The 22,911-nt window shown below is 37.6% G+C and overlaps 1 protein-coding gene across 3 annotated transcripts in view; it reads right to left on the reverse strand.

Moving 5' to 3' along the window:
* Positions 1-1,140: 1,140 nt before the first annotated feature.
* Positions 1,141-22,911, reverse strand: part of slc44a5b (solute carrier family 44 member 5b) — a 32,002-nt gene continuing 10,231 nt past the window's right edge. Inside the window, exons 2-22 of one of the 3 annotated variants that reach the window (XM_015000479.2) lie at positions 16,720-16,768; positions 13,312-13,385; positions 11,886-11,970; positions 11,495-11,579; positions 11,260-11,373; positions 10,567-10,627; positions 9,369-9,492; positions 8,256-8,339; positions 7,872-7,984; positions 7,620-7,751; positions 7,416-7,515; positions 7,244-7,336; positions 7,054-7,141; positions 6,560-6,822; positions 6,168-6,262; positions 5,975-6,078; positions 5,806-5,879; positions 5,245-5,315; positions 4,228-4,316; positions 3,561-3,645; positions 1,141-1,882 (exon numbers count right to left, since the gene is read on the reverse strand). In XM_015000479.2, the coding sequence (XP_014855965.1) occupies positions 1,734-1,882; positions 3,561-3,645; positions 4,228-4,316; positions 5,245-5,315; positions 5,806-5,879; positions 5,975-6,078; positions 6,168-6,262; positions 6,560-6,822; positions 7,054-7,141; positions 7,244-7,336; positions 7,416-7,515; positions 7,620-7,751; positions 7,872-7,984; positions 8,256-8,339; positions 9,369-9,492; positions 10,567-10,627; positions 11,260-11,373; positions 11,495-11,579; positions 11,886-11,970; positions 13,312-13,385; positions 16,720-16,768 (2,132 nt within the window). In that variant the 3' untranslated portion in view covers positions 1,141-1,733. Of the gene's footprint in view, positions 1,883-1,954; positions 3,321-3,560; positions 3,646-4,227; positions 4,317-5,244; positions 5,316-5,805; positions 5,880-5,974; positions 6,079-6,167; positions 6,263-6,559; positions 6,823-7,053; positions 7,142-7,243; positions 7,337-7,415; positions 7,516-7,619; positions 7,752-7,871; positions 7,985-8,255; positions 8,340-9,368; positions 9,493-10,566; positions 10,628-11,259; positions 11,374-11,494; positions 11,580-11,885; positions 12,148-13,311; positions 13,386-16,719; positions 16,769-22,911 lie in introns of those variants that run through there. The other 2 variants (XM_088004942.1, XM_088004941.1) reach the window with 2 other exon arrangements.

The raw sequence follows: 22,911 nt of genomic DNA on the forward strand, positions 1-22,911 counted from the left end.
GGAGGATTTACTTGTGTCTACTTGCAGACTGTGGTTGACCAAAAGAATCTTATTTTCAGACATGGGAGGGAGCGGAGGGCATATAAAAACAAAGTTTTACCACACTTATCAGATCTGAAGTATTTCCCCCCCCCGGTGGGAATGAGACTAAGTCCCAGCTACACGCACAACAACGAAGAGAGATGTACGATTCAACTGGGAGCGCAGCCGCTATTCAGCGCAACACCGAAAATGACAACATGTCACATGTGTGCCATGCCCCACTGAGGCGCTGCATGCTTCGTTTGTCCTGTTCCTCATCCACAAGAACTGTTGTTGTGCTCTTTACTGAACGGCTTCATGTCCCGGCGTGTTCAGCTCAAACGGATGCCGTGGGTGTGTGTAAAGTCTGGCAGCGTTGTCACTCTGAGGTACCATGAGGGCAGGCTCTCATGTGTGTGACACACACACACACACACACACACACACACACACACACACACACACACACACACACACACACACACACACAAGGGAAAGACTCACAAACGTGAGTTGACTTTAAAGAGTCAGAAAGATTAAAATCATTTAAATAACAGATGCATAAGTCCACCCTGGATAAAAAAGAAATTAAGCAGAACAGAGTGTTTTGAGACTCAGAGGACAGCTAAGATGCTCATTTATTCAACGTTTTTCCAAAAAAAAAAAAAAATTAAATAAATACAAAAAAAAAAAATAACGGACATAAAACTTTACATCTTATTCTCTACTCTAGAATTAGTCTCAAAGGGTAAAGACATAAAAAGATGCATCTTACTGGGTTTTACAATCAAACACAGTTAAACGAACAAACTTCCAACTACATCTAGCACATAGGTGGGAGGAAACTGCTTTGAACTGGGCTCAGAACTCCTACAAGAGTAAGTCAGCAGCTCCTTTTAGGATGCAGTGAAAGAACAGTATCAGACTTTGAAAAGTTGTGTAAAATATTCACAGTTTGAGATATAATTTACTGCAGTCGCAATAAAAAAGGGTCGGTTGTACTGCAAGCGCCTTACAGCATTCGGCTGATTTTTAAAGTGGCATCAGTTTGGTAAGGATGTCAGTTTAGCTGAGAAAAGCCACGTCTCCTCATAAAAAAATAAAAATAAAAGTAAAATAAGCCTTTGTGCAATCTTTAATAATTTCTAGCGTCTTCTACAGCCCATAATAGTTAACATTCATTAACTTTAATATATTTCTCCTCTAGTTCACACATTTGCATACCTTCATATCAGCACCAGGAAAAAAAAAGCAATAAAATAGGACAAGATAAAACAATCATTAAAAAATGTAAACAATGCCATTTATAAAAACACCTCACACATTCTTCAGAGAATATTATGACATATTTTGAGCTATAAGGTCAGCAGTGCATTATCGTTCACCAGCAGTACATACAGAATACGGCATGGAAAAATGACTGGCTCCCTCACATGGCAAAAACTGGAAACTACAGGAGCTCAAAGTGCAACAAAAGCTGAGGTTACTGCAGTCCCAATAAAGAAATGTGTTGTACCACAAGAAACCTTCGGTGAAACTTGACTGCAACTGTAAATAATACGATTATTAATAATAATTTGACAGCAGGCGGCCAAGGACAGCCATCTATTTAAAGGGTTTAAACTTGGTGTAAACTTGCAGAGTCTGAATCAAATTATTATTATTTTAGAAAAGCTCATGCCAGTTAAACTGACATTTGACAGTTTACCGCCTCATCTTCTCCTTCTTGTAACTACGCGCAATGGCGTCGACGGTCTTTCCAGTACTTCTACAATCGTTCTTTTCTGGAAGATCTTCATCAGGTTTGGGGTCATGTGGTAGGGCTTGCTCGGCGAGCCGTTGTTCACCTCCAGATCGCACACTACGGCGAGACAACGTTAAAGACATTTGTGATTATGTGACGCTTTAAAAATCAAGACCTCTACAAAATGCACATGGTGACACGTCATCCATTTATGTTTATTCAAAAAGAAACGATCACATTTTCAATCTGATTCATTAAGTTAAAAAAAAAAAAAAAAAAGAAGTCCTGTACAAAACTGAAACACAGATTAACCTCCAGACAGACGTGTGTATTATACTGAATATTAAAACAGCACAACATCGGAACATCCAATAATCCAATAATAATAATAATAATAATAATAATACAAATAAAAAGAATACCAAAAATGGCTTTGAAATCCTTTTATAAACTTTATCCCAAAAACTCCTGGTGTTTAAGTCTAAAATTACAGAAGGAGGAACAATTTTTTCATTCCTTTTTTTTTTTTTTGACAACTAGGCACATAAACTAGCGGCTGCAATCACATGTCCTGAAGATACTCAGGCTCTGTCCAGATTTTAAGCAATAACCATAAAATTTATGTTAAAGTCTTAACCTCCCACAAAGTCTTTGCGTTACAGTACGTACAAGAGGGGGTGGGGGGGAGTATTAACTGAAATGAAATGATTGTGTGGTGAACTGAAAATAAAAGTTTAGCTGTGTGAAGTGTTCAAATCATATTCGGATTTGTTTTTATAATTATCAAGGATGAAAATCACCTAAAAAAAAAAAAAAAAAAAAAAAAAAAAAAGTGGGGAAACAACAGCAAATCATGCTGCAGGCAGTAAATAAAACACACGATTCCTTTACTGTAAGGTGAATCAAACAGATCATGATTTCACACCAAAAGACCAAAGTGCGATAAGAAAGTGCCCCAGAAGTCCAACACTGTTCAGGGTGATGCTTTACATCATAGTCCATCAGTGGCATCTGTACAATTTAAGGTCCCCATGTTTGTTTGGGTTTAAAATCAAAACAAAACAAAACAAAAAACAATGTGTCTCCGCTTGTGCATCCATCCTGTATATTGATGTGCATCCTCAAAGTAAGGCAGAGGTCAGCAGAAAATACAGAGAAACATGAAGAAAAGCATAGCAGACAAAAAGGCAAGTATCTGAACTGGCTCATGAGAGGAAGTGAAGCCAAGTGGGTTTTTTTTTTGTTTTGTTTTTTGTTTTTCAGTCCACTGTGCTTTGGGACCAGAACTGTGTACATGTCCTTTCATGTTCAGGTCATCCCTGCATCCAGTTTAGATGTTTAGCCCTCGAGAACTTGCAGAGCCTCCACACACAAAGCAGATATGGAGAAGTGAGTCAGAATCAAAAGTTAAAAAAAAAAAAAAAACAGCTGCACATCGCTCAGGAGGAAGCACTCGATTTAGCACGCTCCTCTCCTTTGCGGAGGATCTTGTGCAGGCCTGGAGATACGAAGTAGGGCCTGGAAGAAGAGCCATCGTTCCTCTCCAGGTCCTCACCTGAGACCGTATCGCAGCACAGAAGGAAAACGGCAGAGGCAGGTGAGCGGTGCAAGAGAGACGGAAGGGGAAAGAAAGGTAAAGGCTTAGTGGAGATAGTAAACAAAAGCAGAATAGGAAACTGTGAATAACTAGGAATGCCCTTTAGTCGTTTAGAGGTAGCTTTGCAGGACTCCCGCATCCCCACACATAATCTACAACTGATACGCTGAGAAGTTTATAAAAATACTGCATACTTACAAAAGCATAGGAACAGCGTGTCCACACACATGGCATAAACATTAAAAAAGCCACTTGTGATCATGAACGACCCAATTATCAGCGTCTGAAAAAAAAAAGAAAAAAGTCTGCATATCATTTTGTTTTTATGCAACAAACAACAGAACGGGTCAGAATGGGGCCCTCGTTGATTACCGAGTTCCTGACTAAATTCAGCTCTCCATGTCAGTTGTTACATCAGACACACTACCATGAATTGGGCAGCCAATGATTTAAATCACAAGTAAACTGTGTTCACAGATTGCAAAACTGTCATAGGTTATGCACAATATTTTGATTACATAATTTGTTTATATTACATAAGAGAGTTTTTATATACTTTACAATGATTTGCTAAGAGGGACTGCATTGGTTGCTTCGACTTCCTGTGTGTCCACGTATTGTTATCCAATGTTTGAATTACATTTTGTTTGTTTTTTTTTCAGCTTTTTTTTCTGTATAATACATTACGAGCCAAATTTAAAAACTAATAAAACAGAGACTAAATAGTCTAGCCTTAGCCTAGCTCTTCAACAAACTGTAAACACAAACGGAAGGAGCAAGACGGTAGTTTACTGAAAACTGTCTCTGCGAATAGAGTCAATTCTACAGTTAGATAACATCTAAACGACAAATTTCATCTTCTTACCAGAAGGGGGACCCAATTGAAGTTGAGTTGAGGTACCATATCTTGAACAATCGGTATTCTTTTGGAGAAGAAGAGAAATGCAAGGACCCCTGAAAAAACAAACATATAAATTTGTCCAATTGTATGTCATATTTTATTTCTAAAGGATAAAGTCTACAGAATGTGTTAAAAAGATACAGGTGCAATAACACTAATTGATTAGTACGTCCAGAACCCAACGTTTTTTTCCCCTCTTCTTTGCAGCTCAGTCAGATAAGACGGAAAGCCTCTGCGAACAACAACTTTCAAGTTTTACTACAGGTTCCCAGTTGAATTTAGCTGTGAACGTCTGACAGCAAAAAGTCTTTTTGCTGTCAGGTTTTCTTTCCTTCAACTCTGACTGGCTTTACTTGTATTTTGCTGAGGAAAATTATCAACACCCTTCACAAAGGTAATTGCTGAGGAAGCTGTTCGTTCACACAGTTCTGTATCCAAGCATATTATCAGAAAATTAAGTGGAAAGAAGAAATGTGACAAGAAAAGGTGCACCAGAATAAGGGAGAACCTCAGTCTTAAGATTGTCAAGCAAAATCCAGAATGCCAGAATATAATTCATTTAGGGATATAAGAGACTAAGTTAAATTCATGCCAAACCTTTCCGATTTTTATCTGTAAGAAAAAAAAAAAAAAAAAAAGAAAGCAAGGGACATTTTCCTTCCATTTAAAGTTGTGAACTATTTTGTGCTGGTTTATCACATACAATCCAGCTGACAATTACACTGAAGTTTGTTGTTTTTGGACGATATGAACTCAAAAATTCAAGATGCACACATACGTTTTGCAAGGCATTCTATGTAGAGGTACTTAATCTGGGCCAAAATAAATGTGATTTATGTTTGATGAAAAGTATCAAACTGAACTGGATAAAATTACCCTCAAAGTAAAACGATGTCTTTAAAAGAACAAAGGCAGAACAGGAATTTGAAGCAGATTTTGACATGCTACTATTTACAGAAGTCAAATGAAAGGAAAACTTACCAATTCCTCCTGAAATGACCAGTTTTCCTATGAACAGCAGAAACGTGATGAGGTTATCTAAGACAACCACCCTTCAGAAGAAAAGTAAGAACAAAGATATCAAAGCGATGGAGAGGACTTTTCAAAACAGATTTGCAACTCTAAGCACCATTACATTAGTGAGGATGAAAACAACTGCAAAAGTTGCACAATCTGTTGAATATTTAACTGGTGTCTTTACATTATCGTTAAACCAATATAGTTTCCAATAAGTTTTTTTTTTTAAATGTAGCTGCCTGAAAAGAAAAAAGATCCAACTTAAAAGGAACTGTGACACCTACAATCACAAACATAAGTGTATTTCATTGGAATGTTATGTGAAAGACCAACACAAAGTGGTATACAATTGTGACGTAGACAGAAAATTATACACGATTCAAAACATTTCTTTTTGTTTTTACAAAGAAAAAAAAACTGAAAAGTGCGGTGTGCAAAAGTGTTTTGCAAGCCACTGTATTTTGTTGACGAGTAGATTGGCTTTTAGAGAGCTGGAGCAAATAGAAAGCTAACGCAGGTACACACCGCAAAATATTCCTCATCAAGAGATCAAAAGCGTCCCTGGAAGATTTGCAAAAGCTGTGCCCGTATATTGCTATCTGTTGGTGACAAAGCACGGAGATAGTTAGGCACAAGGGTGCAAGCGTGGCCAAACAACAGCTATAAATCAAATGAATTCATGGAAATGACCTACCATAATGTATGCATTTGTGTTAAGAAACTTGATGAACCTTTCCAGGCACCAGAAGCAGCACTTGAGGCAGTGAAGCAGGAACCGACTCATACAACTTTGAGAATCTGGGAAGCCAACATCATCACTTTATTTGAAATAACTGTTCATTTTGTTCAGAGTAAGAATACCAGTCTGTTAAAGAGTTCAAACTTGCGTTTCAATTTGAGATGAAGGTTCTCCAGAACAATTCGGATCATCTGCACCATAGCAAGGAGTAGAGAACCAAAGGCTAGAGAACCCGTGTGGTAACTGTGCAGAAAGAAAACAAAACAAAACAAAACAAAACAAAAAAACATTTAGCTGTGATTAATTTTAATACTGGATCAGAAATGATCAAAACCAAGCAGTTTCTCATGAGACGACTCATCTCATTCTGTTTTACTGACAGTAAAATACTAGGATTTTGTAAGCAGCAGAAATCCTAAACCACAAATTTTTTCCCCGCTTTTGAGATTTTTATTTTACCATTGGCAACTCTTTACCCCACATGAATACGGATTTATACACAATGTTATTAGCTTACTTTAAAGTGCGTCTGAGACCTACCGCATGGCTCTGCTGAACGAAGCGTAAACAGGGCAGGTGGGGATGTCTTTCGGCTTCCTCTTGGCCCAGTAGTAGGAGGCGAATGCCCCTGCTAGAGTGCACTTTCCCAAGGCCAGGACAAAGTTGACCAGCCAGAGGAACACAAACAGGTTACAAACATGGAGGAGGACGATGTAGTTGTGGTATATAGTCTCTCCACCGTAGAATGCAAACATGCACTGTGCTCCAGGGCACTCTTTGGCTATGTTGGTCTGATCGAAGGTCTAAAGCATAGAAACACATGAGAATTTGGTATTTAGTGAAGATTTGTGAGTAGTATCAGTGTGCATCTGAAGTAATCACGTATTTACTAAACACTGTTTGACCAAGTTATGTAGAAATCCTTTCAAATAAAAACTATTGCACGGTAGAAAGGCACCGTAAAACCTATTGACGCACAAACAATTCATTTCTCACACTGCTAATGTGATGTGGTGCGAGTGTGTGGGTCTAACCTTTGGACTACACGTGAGGTTTCTGTGAATGCACTTATCATCAGGGGATGTCACCTTGTAGATGGCGTTACCTGAAGAGGCCAAGAAGCTGAGGGATCACCAGATAAGGCAGCAAACCCAATAACTCTCAACTAAATTATAACTACCACACAAAGCTAAATAACAGGGGCATCTGAAAAATAAAGGATACACTGCTGTGACAGCAGAGTAGGCTATACAGATGGCCAGAAGAAAAAAGGTGACGATCGGGTAGAAGAGAGTACATATGATGTAAAAGATGGCCCTAGAAACAAGATCAAAACATTGTATGAAAAAAGGTGGACATATACAGCTTACTGGTTAAAGCTTACAGTCACACTCACCTGCTTCCTTCCTTCATTAGTGCAAAAGCGATGCTTAGATTCTTTCTCAGAAAAATCAGCATAAGAACGATGACGATCACAATCAAAATAAGCACGATCACTAAAACACAAACAACAAAAAAAAGACACTTTCATCTGGTCTCTGTTACCAACTTTGGTGCCAACGCATGCGCCGCCAATAATGGGAGTTGTTTTGCAACGTACTCAAAACGAGCCACGTCTGGCTCATCTCAAGGTAAATGCTGAGATCTGTCTGGAAGCCAATATCAGAGATGGCGACGTTTGTATCTGGTTTATCCAACAGAAGAACGTACTCTTTGTAACACCGCCAGCCACCTGAAAATTACAAAAAAAAAAAAAAAAAAAAAAACCCCGAAGCCATCGTAAGACCATTTATCATAAGAGCAGAACTAGGAGCAAAACTGTTTAAGATGTGTTCTAGTTGTGCACGCTCACCATAGCCGGCTGCAATGATGATACCACAAATCATGAGCCACAGTACCACACAAGCAATGTAGCGCATCAGAAGGATGAAGCTCAGACTGAACACCATGGTCATTCCCAGGCCTCTGTGGCAACACAGAGACAGGATGGCATGAGAAAAAGCAAACACTACGCCAGAGGCTGCCAGTCATCTGTGGCAGCCTTTTCAGATGGGATTACATCTTCGCCTGTCCAAAGCACAGTACACGCATACTTTTGCAAGTCACTGTATATAGATAGTTCACTGTGTATAGCAGAATATGTCCAAATATTTGACAAGTGAACAGTAAAAACTTTTCTTTTTTTTTTTGAAGAATTTACAAGAAACTGTCACATAGAACATACTACTGTACTTACATTAATATCCATACCCAGGAATTTGCATAATCTTCCAAGATCTTTATGCCAATTTCTTTGGCATTCAGCAGACTGGCTATTCCCCTGTTGTAAAGTAACAATGTTTGAGAGAGAGAGAGAGAGAGAGAGAGAGAGAGAGAGAGAGAGAAAGAGAGAGAGAGAGAGAGAGAGAGAGAAAGAAGAGACAATAAACACATATGAAGATCAGGTTTGCAACCTATGTATTACTAGTTTGCTAGTATTTGTTGTATGTAATTTACTATGTAGCTTTAGGGATTGTTTTTTATCAGGAGAAGTTTACATTCACTCATACTACCTTGACTTTAACCTATTTGGAAAAGGCCAACAAAACAAATGAAAGGCCATAGTCAAGAAGAAGAATTGTTTCCCACAGATTTTATATATTTCGATGGAAAATGTGCAGCACACTCCCAAAATGAAAACAAACGTCCAAGTGAAAACTAAATACTGGGAAAATGTATGAAAACTTCTAATTTTGAAAAAAATTATATATATATATATATATATATATATATATATATATATATATATATATATATATATATATATATATATATATAATTAAAGTTATGTCATTTTTATAGAGTATGTACTGTGCATACCTGGTTTCAGATGTTTGTGATATCACTTACTTAGATTTCAGTGAATAATAAAGTAACTTTTAGAATTAAAATCCCATGTTATATAATAACATCAAAAGTAAACACATTGTACTAGAAGATTTTTAAATGTTGAAGAGTTGCAAAGAATGACCAGCAGGGGGCACTACACCCTTTCCCATTATTTAAAAAGTATAGCCCGGGGTATGAAAGTAACAAAAAAAAAAAAAAAAGACTTCAGAAAAATAAGAATTTTTATTTTTAACTTAATGACCAAGCAGAGTGTGACGGAGCGTAATCAGAGTGTCTTCACAAACACAGAGTAGTCAATGTAAGTTACTTTGTGTTGCAGACTCAAACCTATAAAACACCCTTCCCCCCCTCATCAACATTTAGCAAATTTTATGAATAAAAGTGAAATTTAACCTTAAACTATAATCTAGTTTTCTGAAAGAAAAGGCAAAGATTCAGGCTGGCAGGAAGCAGGTCTTACATTGCAGCATCTCTGAGATCGTTGACAGTCCACGTGTTGTTGTGATGGTCTCTGAAGGTGGTCTGATTTGCAACAGTTAATAATCCCTCCTTTGATGTGAACTCAGGAAAGCACCGCTGTAGTACTGAAGGAAATTTGGAAAGGAAATGTTAGACGTTTGTATTTGCCGTTATGTCCAAAACGTGTCATATTCCTGTGAAGATTTAGTTTTAAAATCATTTTCATTCAATCAAGAAGTTTATTTTTTTAGTAGACAACAAGAATATCCCAGAACAACATAAAAAGAAAGCAAAATGTTACATGTTTTGCAGAAAATGATCCTCAGATGAGATTTCACCTGCTTGGTTCTGCCTATTTTGAGCTCCTTTGAGAATGAGTTGTTTTAGAGCTACACCGCTGTTATGCAAACAGCATGGTGATGACCAAGCCAATAACTCTGTGCTGACGTGAAAATGACTGCAAAAAGACATACAATTGTACATCTCTGACCCCAAGTCCAGCTGCTTGCTGTATCCAGGCCTTCAAGGAGACAGCAAGCAGCGTCTGAGAGGTAATCATGTTTAATTTGCATATTTGCAATAAACAGTATAAACAAAACTTTCTTTCGGTCGAAGTCTGTCGGCTGGTGTTGCCGTGTACTGTCGGTAGTTTTCAAAATAAAGTCTGTTGTGAAGTGATTCAGACAAACCGAAACTGGATGGGATCATTCTCCACATCACGATTTATTTGAGAAATGCGTTTCCACCTTTAGAGTTTAGAGAACAAACGTTTTTCAGAAAATGCAAAGATCACCTGAGGCGAGTGTAAAACCTATTGAGAAACAGAAATTGTTAGTTTGAATTTTGCTGTTTCCGTCAAGCTTTTCTAGTGTGATACTTCAAATTGTGCATAAAAATAAAAATAAAATGAAGCCATGCAGCTCTGTTCTCCATAACTGCAGTGAGGAACAAAACACTTTTCATCCATCCATTATTTTGGGGTTGCTTTAGGTGAGGGGAAGAGTCTGCCCATTGTGGTTTTTCAAAACGACTTGTTAAAAAAAGAGACATATGTGCAATATGTCCCCTCTAATAATAATTCCAGTTAGAAAAAAAGGTGTTAGTGACATTCAAATTGAATTTTAAGTCCAAATTTGCCAAGGGTATAACTTTTGACTAAGCCATTATTTGGCAGACAAGTACTTATTTTTTCCACTTACTTGGTTTGCTTGGCACAAGCATTAGAGGGCAATCTTCATCTCGAATGACCTCTGCAACTGACTGAAAGAGCAACAGACGAGACAATGTTATATACAACTCAAAATACGTAACAGTCATCGACCAATCGGTTGTTTAAAAGAGAGATAAGTGCTACTATAATTTTCAAGGGCTCATTGTTAAACAAAATCTCTTTGGATGCTGCCTAGAAACTTTCAACACTAAAAAGGCCAACAGGTTTTGCCATCATAATTTATCCTGAATGAAACCTGAAGTTCAGTGCTGCCAGAACTGAACAATATACACACTTGAAATGATTTGGGAAGGAAAATGATGATTCAGTTCCGAACAGTATGAGTGTGGTGTCTTTTGCTCCCACACAACACCTTACACCGCGTCATGCTAACGTCATTAGCACTGAGCTGCTGTCAGTCGAGAGAAGACGGCTGAGGTGAGTATGAGTAAAGGCCGACTTTTTTCCGCTCGTCTATCAAAGCTGTGTACATCAAGTTATTTAGTAAATAACTGCAGACATGGATCTTTATCAACCTAAATTATATAAAAAAAATATATTAATGTTTTTACGCTAAAAAAGGCCTACAGAAAGAGACTTTAGGTGGAAAATAAATTGTTTGTTTTCAACTATAAATCAGCTTGTTCGAAGAATACAACAAACATCCGTCACCATTTCCTACCTTACTTCCAAACTCAAAGCCAGGCTTGCAGAATTGCCTGTAATATTCCCAGCTGTTGTCAGCTGAAACGTTGGATAGCGTGGCAAATCTGTCAGGGCACTTGGAGACACAGAGCTGAGGGAGAAAACACATCTCTTGAGGATGAATTTCACCAGTTTTGAAGGAAAGATTGAGAAAAATGCTTTGTTTTTTTTGCACAATGCTCTACTGGACAGGGCTGTCTTCAGTCTCGTACCTGAGTTGTAGGGCACTGGAGGTTAATTAAAACTGCAGGACTGGCACATTTCAGCATGTTGAAGTAGAATAATATGTTTTTATTTCTACAAACAAAGAAGACACAACAGACAAAGAGGGGCTTTAGATTAGAGAGATCTAAAATTCTATTGCAGAGACAATTTATGAAGCAAGTCTTTAGGCACACATACACACAGAAAAACAAACGCATGCTGTGCTCTGTGAATTAAGACTTGTCAGGATTAATCACAAATCATCTCTCGTGTACTGGTGCTGCAGACAAAGCCTATTTAGAGCGTAAAGATAACAATGGGAAAGCTGACAGACAACATGGACATCATAATTATTTCACTGTAATGTCAGTTTTTGAAGGCAAATGTATTGTAACTCACGAATTCGAGGTGTCCTTCTGGCCACAAAACTGACCCTGGCTGTCAGTTGGAGAGATGATTTTCCTGGGGTCTCCGTGGAACCAGGCTAGGAAAAAAACAAAACAAACAAAAAACAGCTTTTCATTTGAAATGCCACTGGTAAGATCACTACCCGCCTTTTCGAAAGCTAGAAAGCAACAAATTGCATGACAGTTAAAAAAGATTAAAGTAAGTGCTACACAGTTGCTGACATTACTGCTAGGGACTGTTGTCATATTATATAATCTAAACCAGGGGTGTCAAACTCATTTTCATTTTGGGTCATATCAAAAATCTGAATGTTCTTAGTAGGGTTGTGCCAGAATGTATTAATTTTGCTAAAATATCAATAAATAGCTTCTATAGTGTTAAAATGTAATAATATTGAACATTTTTTCAAACTGGTCAGTCCATCCAGGATTCTGTGATTTTGTGGGGTTTTTTTGCAATCAAAATCACAGATTTTGTGGTGCTAATTAAGAAATATTTGGAAGGAATTTATACTATATTTGCACTAATGTGTGACGTTAAATGTAAATTTTTATTATTCACTGTATCGGTCACAGACTATCACTTGGCATCAAATGAAGTTGAGGCAGTAGTCACTTAAGCCCAATGGTTTTTTGGCCAATTTTGAGAAAAATTGTCAATAAAATCAGAAAAAATATGGGGATCTGTTGGTGACTTTTTTGTGTGTGAATTTTGCAGATTTGTGAAAAACTGGAGAGAGTTATTGTTGTAATTTGGAGTGTAAAAGTTATTTTATTGGTCTAATGTGATGATTTTATTTTAAATGTGCTTTCCCTAGCTCAAGGCAGAAAATTGTCACAATTAGCAGAAATAAAGGCATTAAAGCATCAGTCTTTAGAATTTATTTCACTTAGCCAATTTAGTTGCTGAAATAAATTAACTTTTAAATAATATTTTATTTTTACTGAATAAGTCTGTACATTCAAGAAAAGTGCTAGATTGGTAGATGATGCAAACATTTGGGCAATCTTGTCACGATGACAAGGAAGAATGCTTGGATTAGTCAAGGTCATATTTTGAAGTATAATAACAGCACCACCTATCAAAACACTTTTCATTAAATGTCAAAAAGGTACAGATTAGGAGAGTATAAGTCTGGCAAATCAGAAAGAAAATGTACCACACAGTCTCTGCTAAAGAAATAAAATCATTCTTTAAACAAATAATTACAAAGTTAAATACTTGACTGAAACAACACACTATTATTTTGTGATATTTTTTTCCAAGGTTAAGACATGGCCAGAACATAGCGCATTCTTTGAGTGAAGGTGTTTTATTTAAATTTGCTACACTCCAAACAACCAGATATTTGGGTTATTAACAAACTTGTTAATTCAGGGCTTTTGTGATGTAATCACCGGCAATGTAGGAAACTCACCGACAGTACCCAGGGCGATGTAGCCCAGGATAACGATGAGAAAGATAATGCAGCAAATCACATCAGTGCACTTCCTGTAAATTAGAACACAAGCATAAATAACAGACAGGGACATAAAAACCCAAAACAGGGAGTTTAGTTTTACAGTGAACCGACAATTTGCTGTTATGTTTGAAGAGCGAAAAAAACCAAATTACGCGCCCCTGGATTTATAGATAATAACTGTGTTACACAGTAGTAGGTTTATGGCAGGTGAATTACAGCTCTACAAAATATATGATGTACACATTTTGGAGGGAGGATTATCTCTGTACTGCATTTTCAAAAGGACTGCTGTAGTTCTCAACCAACTTCCTGATGAGAATCCAATTCCTCAAAGGGTTAACTGTCCCACTGGCACAGAGACAGATATTTGAAGATTTTCACAGCAGTCTGCCAAAAATAAAATATATATAAAACAAAACAATAAAGAGATAAAAAAGAAATGCATTCTCTCCAAGTCTTTTTTCACTCTTTTATAGGCTTGCTGCATAACAAGCCGTCTTCCCCTCCCTCCTGCACAGTGAGGGGCTGTGCAGCTAGCTCATTTTAAAACCATTCAGATGCTCGGTACACCCATCCACAAATGAAGGAAAGTCCAGCCCACTGTGTCAAGTGGCACCATTCAAGCGAAGGACAATTCAAAACCTTCCCATGGTGCAGTCTGCTTGGGAAATTGACTTGAGGCTCTCACCCCCTCCACTTTTCAAAGCCAAGGTCAATAGGAGGCCTAAGCTGAAAGATGCAACAGTATTTCTTTTGAGTCTCTATTGGGCAATGAATTGTCATTTTTTTCTGCAAGAGGACTATATCGCTGCACACAGACTCTATTGCACCTCACAATGAATTAGCAGAGATAACAGCAGTGGAGAAACCCATGTGGAGAAGAATAAAAGCTGAAATACGCAATTTATAATAATATGAGTAAAATACTGCTAATTGTATACTTACTTTAACTTTATAGATCAACGGTCTGACTTTGTTTACATGTGCTTTTGGATGTAATAAATTATATTTATGGTCCAATAAAAGTAAATATAAAGATGTAAAAAATCTTTATATTTTATATGATCTTAAAGGAAGAATATTATTTAATACCTAAACATATAACTGTGTATATGCCTATAATACTATATATAATATGGTCAAGCATATTATTTTCCAACATGACATTTGTTTTTGAATTTTTACAACATTTTGACTTCTGAAATAGCATCCAATTACATTATTAGTTGGGGTTTTTTTTATCTTGTGATATCAACCATTTTATCTAGGCATAAAAGAAAAAAAATGGTGTCAAAATTGGTCACTGCTATGTATGTTTATGTCAGCCACAGACACAGAATATAAGGTTTATAATGACAATATGCTTCTCTATTACCAAAGAGTTTCAAGATGATGGGTCTTAAAAAGAAGGTAGTAAAGCAAAGTGTCACTCGTGTCATTCTTTTTAAAAAAAAATAAATGTCTGGGTTCCTATGGAAAGTATATCATTCCTAATTTTAAAATTCATCTCCATCCTGGATGGTAAATAGCTAAGATATCACTCTTAAACATCAGAGGTAAATTACAGCGAGAATATCTAAAAGCTAAGCATCCTCAGGTGAAAGTGCCTCTCCTGTTTTTTTGTTGTTGTTTTTTTATAAAGGTTTCCATGAATTTCTTGTCTGTTTCATCTCCACATTTAGACAGGACTGCATTTTTTAAGGAAAAAAAGCAAGCACAGCACTAGAGTGTTAAAACAAAGTCACCTTTGAAGCAAATAAAGGTCAGTGTGCTGGAGGAAGGCTGATAAAAAGAGGAGAGTGAAACAGTTCTGCTTTGCTCTGTTATATCTCAAGTAGATTCCAACATGGCTGCACTCCCAAGCTTCAGATCTGCTCAGATGTCACTTGCACAGAGATCAACAAAAGCTTTCTCCTACTTCCTGTTGGCAGGAATTCTGCTTGAAAACTAAAAAGGACAAAAAGCAAACAAAAACAAACAAACAAACAAACAAAAAAAAACAACTAAATGTATAAATACTTGAAGCATCGCAAGTGAAGTGGCAAACTTTGGAGTGTGCATCGTGTGTGAAGGGCTGGTTATCTGCGGGAGCCAAAGTGACACAGATGGCAGGTTTTTAACAGGATAGTGGGGAGCCATTGTGGCCGGAATCTGCCAGATTGTCCCAGCTTTGTCAAAATCATTTGGGCAAAAAAAAACCAAACAAACAAAGAAAAAAAAAAAAAAAAACAGAGATTTGCTCAAATACGGGATATTTTACATGCTTAAAAAAATCCATGAGTGGCAGCTGCTCAGGGCAGCTGTATCACCAAATACAACACTCTGAAAGAAGAAAAAGAGTGATGAAAATGACAGTTTGATTTATGTTTAAAATCTACATTTAAGACTGTTCACTGCTGTGTCGTTTTGATTTTATATGTTTAAAATGGTAAACATTTACAACATCTAACCTATAAATAACTTATAGTAACTGTTACCATATTCAGCCTGGTTGGGAAAAAAAAAAAAAAAGAAAAAAAAGAAAGACAACCGCTGAGTTACTCTTCTCCGTGCTCTCATTAAGAAAAGCCTGTGGGTCAGAACAACATCAAAGTGTGCTCTGCTCCTCCAAGCAGCCACATCGCAGTGATGTGTAATGTGGAGGGTTGGATTCAGAGAAACAACAGGACTGGAAAATGCCTGCACAGCAACCTGCCAAACTGGCACTAAAGATAAAAGATAAGATTGGTCAAAGGGGAAAATTGGTCAGGTAAGAAAAGGAAAAGACTAACTCATAAAGAAAAATGGAGAATGAAAACCTCAAAGGCTATTGCAAAGTGTACTTTATTCAAATAAAATTAAGAAGAAATCAAACCACTATTAAATGTAAAATTAATTTCAAGACTTTGTTTTATTTACCCCTCCTATAAATAACTGAATGTTCTTTATGCTCCTCTAAGTAGGCCTATGTTTATTTTTTGATGTTTAAAGCTGCAGTATATAACAATTATATATATATATATTTTTTTTTACATATTTGTTGAAACTGTCACTATGTTGTTATGCCCATAATTCCCTGTGGTTGTATGACCAGAGTAGTTATCATTATCATTATTGTTGCATGAAAAATAATCCATGTATCTCAATGTGACAGAAGTATGCGCCAAAATGATTGCACAACAGGGACAATCAATACACAAGTAGGGTTCAGACGCAGTGGGTCAGGTCGTCTAAATTACAAAAAAAAAAAAAAAGAGTTTTTCTTATTTTGCAATAAAGTGCAATGGAAATACATGTTTCTGATATAAATCATATCCAGTCAGTATTAATATTTTGTAGAATGTCACGTGTTGAATGTCAGGTTAGGTAAAGATTAGCATCTACCTGTTCTGAACAGGCCCTCTGAAGTTTGGGTCAAACTTGATTGGTTCACCTGTAGAGAGAACAGCGACATGGATTAATAAATACAATCACAATTAATCAATATGATAAATAACAAAGGCCGGAACTCCAAGCCATTAATTTCCATCCATCCATCCATCCATCCATCCATCCATCCATCCATCCATCCATCCATCCATCCATCCATCCATCCATCCATCCATCCATCCATCCATCCATCCATCCATCCATCCATCCCCCTTATCGTTCCAGTGTTGTGAGGGGGGCTGATGCCTCCAGTGGTTATTGGGCGAGAAGCGGTGGACGCCTGCACCAAGCCCATATCACGGTCACGCAGAGACAGACAGGACAAACAATCATGCACACACACACACGCACACCTAAGGAAAATTTAGAGAGCTCAATTAACCTGACACTCATGTTTTTAGACGTTGGGAGGAAGCTGGAGTACCTGAAGAGAAGCTACTCATGCACAGGGAGAACATGCAAACTGCATTCAAAAAGACCCGAGGCCAGGACATGAATCCCAGACCTTCTTGCTGGAAAGCAACAGCACTACTAACTCTGCCGCTGTGCTGTTCAAACACATTAATCTTTATTAATTAATTACATCGACTTTAACAATCTGAAAATGTTAACGCAGCCCCAGAACATCATTCACGTGTTACTGACACGCACAAATCTAATGCAAAAGCGACATCCGCAAACAACAGCGTTGGACGAAAAAGACGTTTCTCTTGGGCCCCTGGGGGTTAACCTTTTCTTCAAAACTCGATCTGATGGGATGCTGGAAAAACATCTCATTACTCTGTATGAGCACCAGTCAACTTCCAAAGAACTCTTAAGTTCTTTAACGTGCGCACTTTCAAATGCAGCAGAGCACATGTACTTGCATTTAATCACTGCTTCTTTAGTCCCAAAACAGTCTCAACTGCAGTTGACAGTACATATGACGTGTTTCTGATGCCTCATTAATCGTTGCACATGGGGTGTGATATTTCTGAGCAGCTGAGGCAGACTTGGGGGCATCATGACTGGGTCTCTCCCATCTGCCCAATTCCCAAATCAGTGTATGTACAAATCAAATTTGATTGGGAAAAAAATATCTGAGAAATGCAAAATTCGGTTGTTGGTTCAGACTTCTAAAACACCTGTATTCTAAATGAATAAAGGGACCTACAATAAAATTCCCTTATACATAGCAGCAACCTCAGTTGAATGGATATTACTGGAAGGTTTATTTCAGCAATTCAACTCAAAAGTGAAACATTTATTACACACAGAGACATTCTTAAATAATTTATTTCTGTTCATTTTGATTATTTTCATACAGCAAAGAAAGACACAATTCTGTTTCTTAGAAACTGTAAATAATATAGAGTTTTTGTTTTCTTAAAGGAACTGCTAAACTAAATTTACTTTTTGCTCATAATGTAATGCTTTTATTAGGACTTGTGAGTAGAGCTGTTGTAAACGAATATTTTAGTAATCGAGTAATCTATCGATTATTCTTACGATTAATCGAGTAATCGGATAAAAAAATTATAAAATGAAATATTGGTAAATCTGGCATAATACCGGTGTTACTATCAGATATCAATATCAGTCCAATTTTTCATATTTGAGCATCCCTAACAGTTGCTTTTTTGTAGTTTAGAAAACTAGCCTGTAACAATAATAGCTCACTTTCTAAGTTAACCAGAAGAAAAGTTATAGAAAAATCTGAAATTATATTGAATTTAATAACAAAGAGGCAGGCTCACAAATATGCTTATAAAAAATGTCTACAATCCAGCTTTTAGTTTATGTATTCATCTTCAGTGAGTTTAATAGATTAATTAAACTCACCTTGCCACCTAACCTGTCACGCTTTGGGTTTGAAAATACGGGAAATGCCGCCTGGAGTGGGAGGAGAGGGCGAATGAACGAACGTAAGATGGGGTGGAGGGGAGGAAATAGACCAGCGGACTGACGAACCGTTAGACCGGGGGACGAACACGGGGGGAAGCAATACGGGATATTTACGACACCTTCACTGGTCACTCAGAAACTCATCTACCAGCCATGTACGATGCGCTCCGCCACCCGTTTCTTCAGACCGGGATATGAAATTTATTGTGCGGTTCGTCGGTAAAGCTACATTTACACGGTAAGCATCAGCTACTCAGCCGCCCGCCCTGTTCAGTCTATCCGCTCACCTCAGCGCTCTTCCCGCCGTTCGCTTTCAACCAGCAGCCCCGGAGGAGAAATGCTGCCGTACTCCAGGCATTCCCCAAGTCATTTTAAGGATGCTTATTGGTTCCCCAAAAACGATAAAAAGTCGGGCATTATCATCAATCAATAAAATCCCCACGGGCCAATCTTGAAGATTGGACTTTATGCCGCTGAGACTTAGCTTTTGTCAACAACTCAGAGGCGGAAGTGAGAGCTCCGCGCAACGCAAATGAAGTCCCGGCCGGAACACGGTGCGCTAACTAATAAAACATAAATTAACGAAGCTTCGAGGCAGGTAAATTTTCCTCGAGGAATTTTTGTAATCGAGGTACTCGAATCATTCGAGGAATCGTTTCAGCCCTACTTGTGAGTATATCAACAACATTTATCAATAATTTTCTAAGACCAGCAAAGCCTGATTGTTAGCTATACCTACAAAACTACCAGCTACAATACGGTGAACATTAGCTGTGGCCTTTCAAACACTTTCTATAACCTTTAACTGCATCTAAAGCAGTAACTATGAATGGCAGAAATTTTAAATACATGGGTCAACAGTAAAACAGGGTGTTTCAGCAGGTGTGCGAAAACTCTGCTCAGCAGCTATTTTAAATTTAAGGGGTGCCCTTCAGCTGCACAGTCAGCAACAAAAGAAAAACACATGGCCAAAAATATACTTGCAGCATTGTTCTCTTTTTGCTTCGACTCACTCTTAACGGAGGCATTAAAAGTTACAAGTTACTGAGAACACCTTCTTAAAGCACTGCAGGTGATGTATTGAGTTTCAATTTGTGAGGAAAATTTTGAAATGTGCCCTGTTAAAGGGTGGTATTGTGTATTTACTGTAGCCACATTATATATCGAATTTCCCATCAAACTATTGTGCACCTGTTTTGTGTTTCAATAGCATAGAAATGCTGCCTTGGGGAATCAGTGCTCCAGCATCACCTTCCTATGGGATTGTAGCTAGCAGCTAAGCCAGGATGCAAAGGATGTTTTTGACATGACAGTGTGTCACAATGAAATGTATAGAACCACTGCGACTAAGCTTACACAAGTGACTCCAAATGTGTTAGTAATGACCCAATAATGACATTGGTTAATGTTATGCTACGCAAAAGCTTTGTCCGCATTGCTGAATACTCGCTTATCTCACCATGTCAAATACAATATGACCTCCTTTCTAATTAATTCAGCAACTTCATCACTTGAAGGGACTCAGACTGTGTGGGGAACAGTGAACTTTTGGCACACAAGTATGGAAAAAAGAATGAGACGGTGACATCATGGCAAAAGTAATTTATCTTCCCCTGATGGAGTAAAACACTGAGATCACCCCTCATTTCAATATGAATGCTCTATGCAAAACGAGGGTTTCATCAAAGGGACAGACAGACTTCATAGCCCAACTGGATGGAAAAGTTTAGCTAAAAAAAAGACTTACTTTCCTTACTTTAGGCCCACAAAAATGTGATTTTAGACATGGCGACATACATGGCAAGATAGGAAACAGGGGAAAAGCTGCTTCAGACTGAAAGATGTTTTGGCCCAAATATCTATGCTCCTTTAACAGGAAAACTATTAGCTTATTTAAGAATATTCCTGTGTTTTAAAGTACTCATCAACAATCACAATATGTGTCAAAATATACCCCTCCAGGAAAAGCAAAGCAAGTATTTTTCCTTACTACCCACACAGACAAGGTGAAGTAGGTCATTTAATAATCTGATTATGTAAATTCAGCACATTTGCTTATTAATAAAAGGAAGTTATCTCTGGACCGTAGACCATGTCCTAATAACTGGTCGTTGACACAGATCCGTGACCAGACGATTATACTGGATTATCCGAAACCAGAGATGATTTAAAAAACAAAACAAAACAAAACAAAAAAAACAACAATTGCTCGGTTGAGCAAAATGTGCCATTTGCTAGCTGTAAACAGATATATTTAAGGTAAATTCAGTCATCTTAGCCATCTGAACACCCATTACAGTCTTCAAACTTCAGGAAATGTTGTGACAAAAATCTGCCCATATGGTGAGTGGAAGCTGAATCATACTGAGATCAAGGGGAGCCAGTGGTGAGAGGACAGATTGTGGTGCAGAACAGTAAATGTCAGGGGATGCAGTCGTGTCAGTGGTGTCCGAACTCAACAGCTTTGAGATACTTAAGCTGCCAATACAGAATATTCGGTATGAGATATGAGTCAATAAGGTATTTGTCAATAGGTTGCAATGCAGAGAAATCATCAAAAGAACAAACTGGAAAAGCACAGACTAAGAGACTGTTTAACTCAAGTGGCTCAGCAAAAAGAATTTACAAGTGGGATCTTGAGCAGCGGAAAGTTTTAAAATTTCACTCACACTCAGTCAAACTATTTTGGATCACTTCAACTCCTCATTACTCTGATACAGTCATAATCAGAGGTGCTTATTCAACTAAAAGCTAAATTTAGCACAAGCTACGATTCCTGTTCATGACCTTAACTACTTAAGACAAGCCTGATGTACTTTTCTCTGACCCAAAAAATGAACATGAAGGAGGGGCTAAGCGCGAACTCGTGGTGAAAATCATCAACGATGCTGGGCCACCAGCAGACACTGCATTAGATGACGGCTGTTTAGACTGCACTGCAGTCTGCCTTTGCAGGGTGGACTGTATGTGTGCTGCTGGTTGTAGTCAGGCAGAACAAGAGTCTGTAGTCAGAACTGCTCGGAAAAAGCCTGGCAGGCATGCAACACTGTGACAGCTAGTATCGCTGTTAGCAGCACAAACATTTAATCTATTGACATTAAGTTGGACAATGGCACTGTGTCCTTTTCTGAATGTAAGCATAAGAATTCATGGTGACAAACAAAAGGCTTCATATAATAAAGCTGTGTACAGTGAAGAATCAGCACAAGACTTTTTTTTTTTTTAGCTAAGCATTCCCTAGTATTGTCTTCATTGAATAATACTTTGTAGAAAGGAAAAGTAATTATATTGTGTAACATCCTCATTACCTTTAAAACATAGAAAGGTTTCTACTTCAAGTCATTTTCTCTCAAAGAAGATGGAAAGACAGACCATCTATATATATATATATATATATATATATATATATATATATATATATATATATATATATATATATATATATATATATATATATATATATATATATATATATAAATAAATAAACACACACACAGACACGGGCATCAGTGTCCCCTAGAGGTCCACTGTCCAACACAGGCCTCTTTCATACTGTAGTCAGGCAAACAGCTCAAGTAGCACAGGTGCTCTGCAAGGCCTGGGTCAAAAGGGTCAAAAAGACTGTTTTTTGCTGCTTCTACTCACTATGTCTACATACATTTCCACAATAAAGAAAATGTGAAGTATCGCTGAACTGAACATTTTTCAGAACTACGGGGATGAGAGAAGGTATCCCTCACCCACCTCCTCCTTCCTGTCTTTGCTTTTTTCCACACTTTTTTATTTATTATGGAAAAAAAGCTATCCAGACCAACCTGGGCTTACGTGATTTACGCCAATCTCTAAATCATGACACAACTAATATTAGCCACATTTTTTTGATGCGTTCCAGTATACAGGCTTGATGACTACCAGACCTGCAGGATAAAGACATTACTATAATAAAACATGTCAGTTTAAAGTAGGCTAATGGATATCAAAACCCATCATACAATGAAGAACAAACAGGATTTGTGACGTCTTTCAGCTAATTGGAAAAGGTTAAAAAGAAGCCCAGTGAAACAAAGAGAGGCATAAATGGCATCTACTGCCAAACAGTCCCTTTTTGAAATTCTTAAAAGACAAAATGAAGGTTTTGAAGGCGTAAAGTCAAAGTCTTTATTTGGATCCGATTGAGACGAGTGGCCTTAATGTTCATGCTCAAAAACATTCTAGTATGGCTAAATTAAAACAATTTTGTAAAGAAAAGTGGGCTACAACTCC

The sequence above is a fragment of the Poecilia mexicana genome, unplaced genomic scaffold, assembly GCF_051168715.1.
Source record: "Poecilia mexicana isolate PSO_F unplaced genomic scaffold, ASM5116871v1 scaffold_4, whole genome shotgun sequence".
NCBI classification, from domain to species: Eukaryota; Metazoa; Chordata; class Actinopteri; order Cyprinodontiformes; family Poeciliidae; genus Poecilia; species Poecilia mexicana.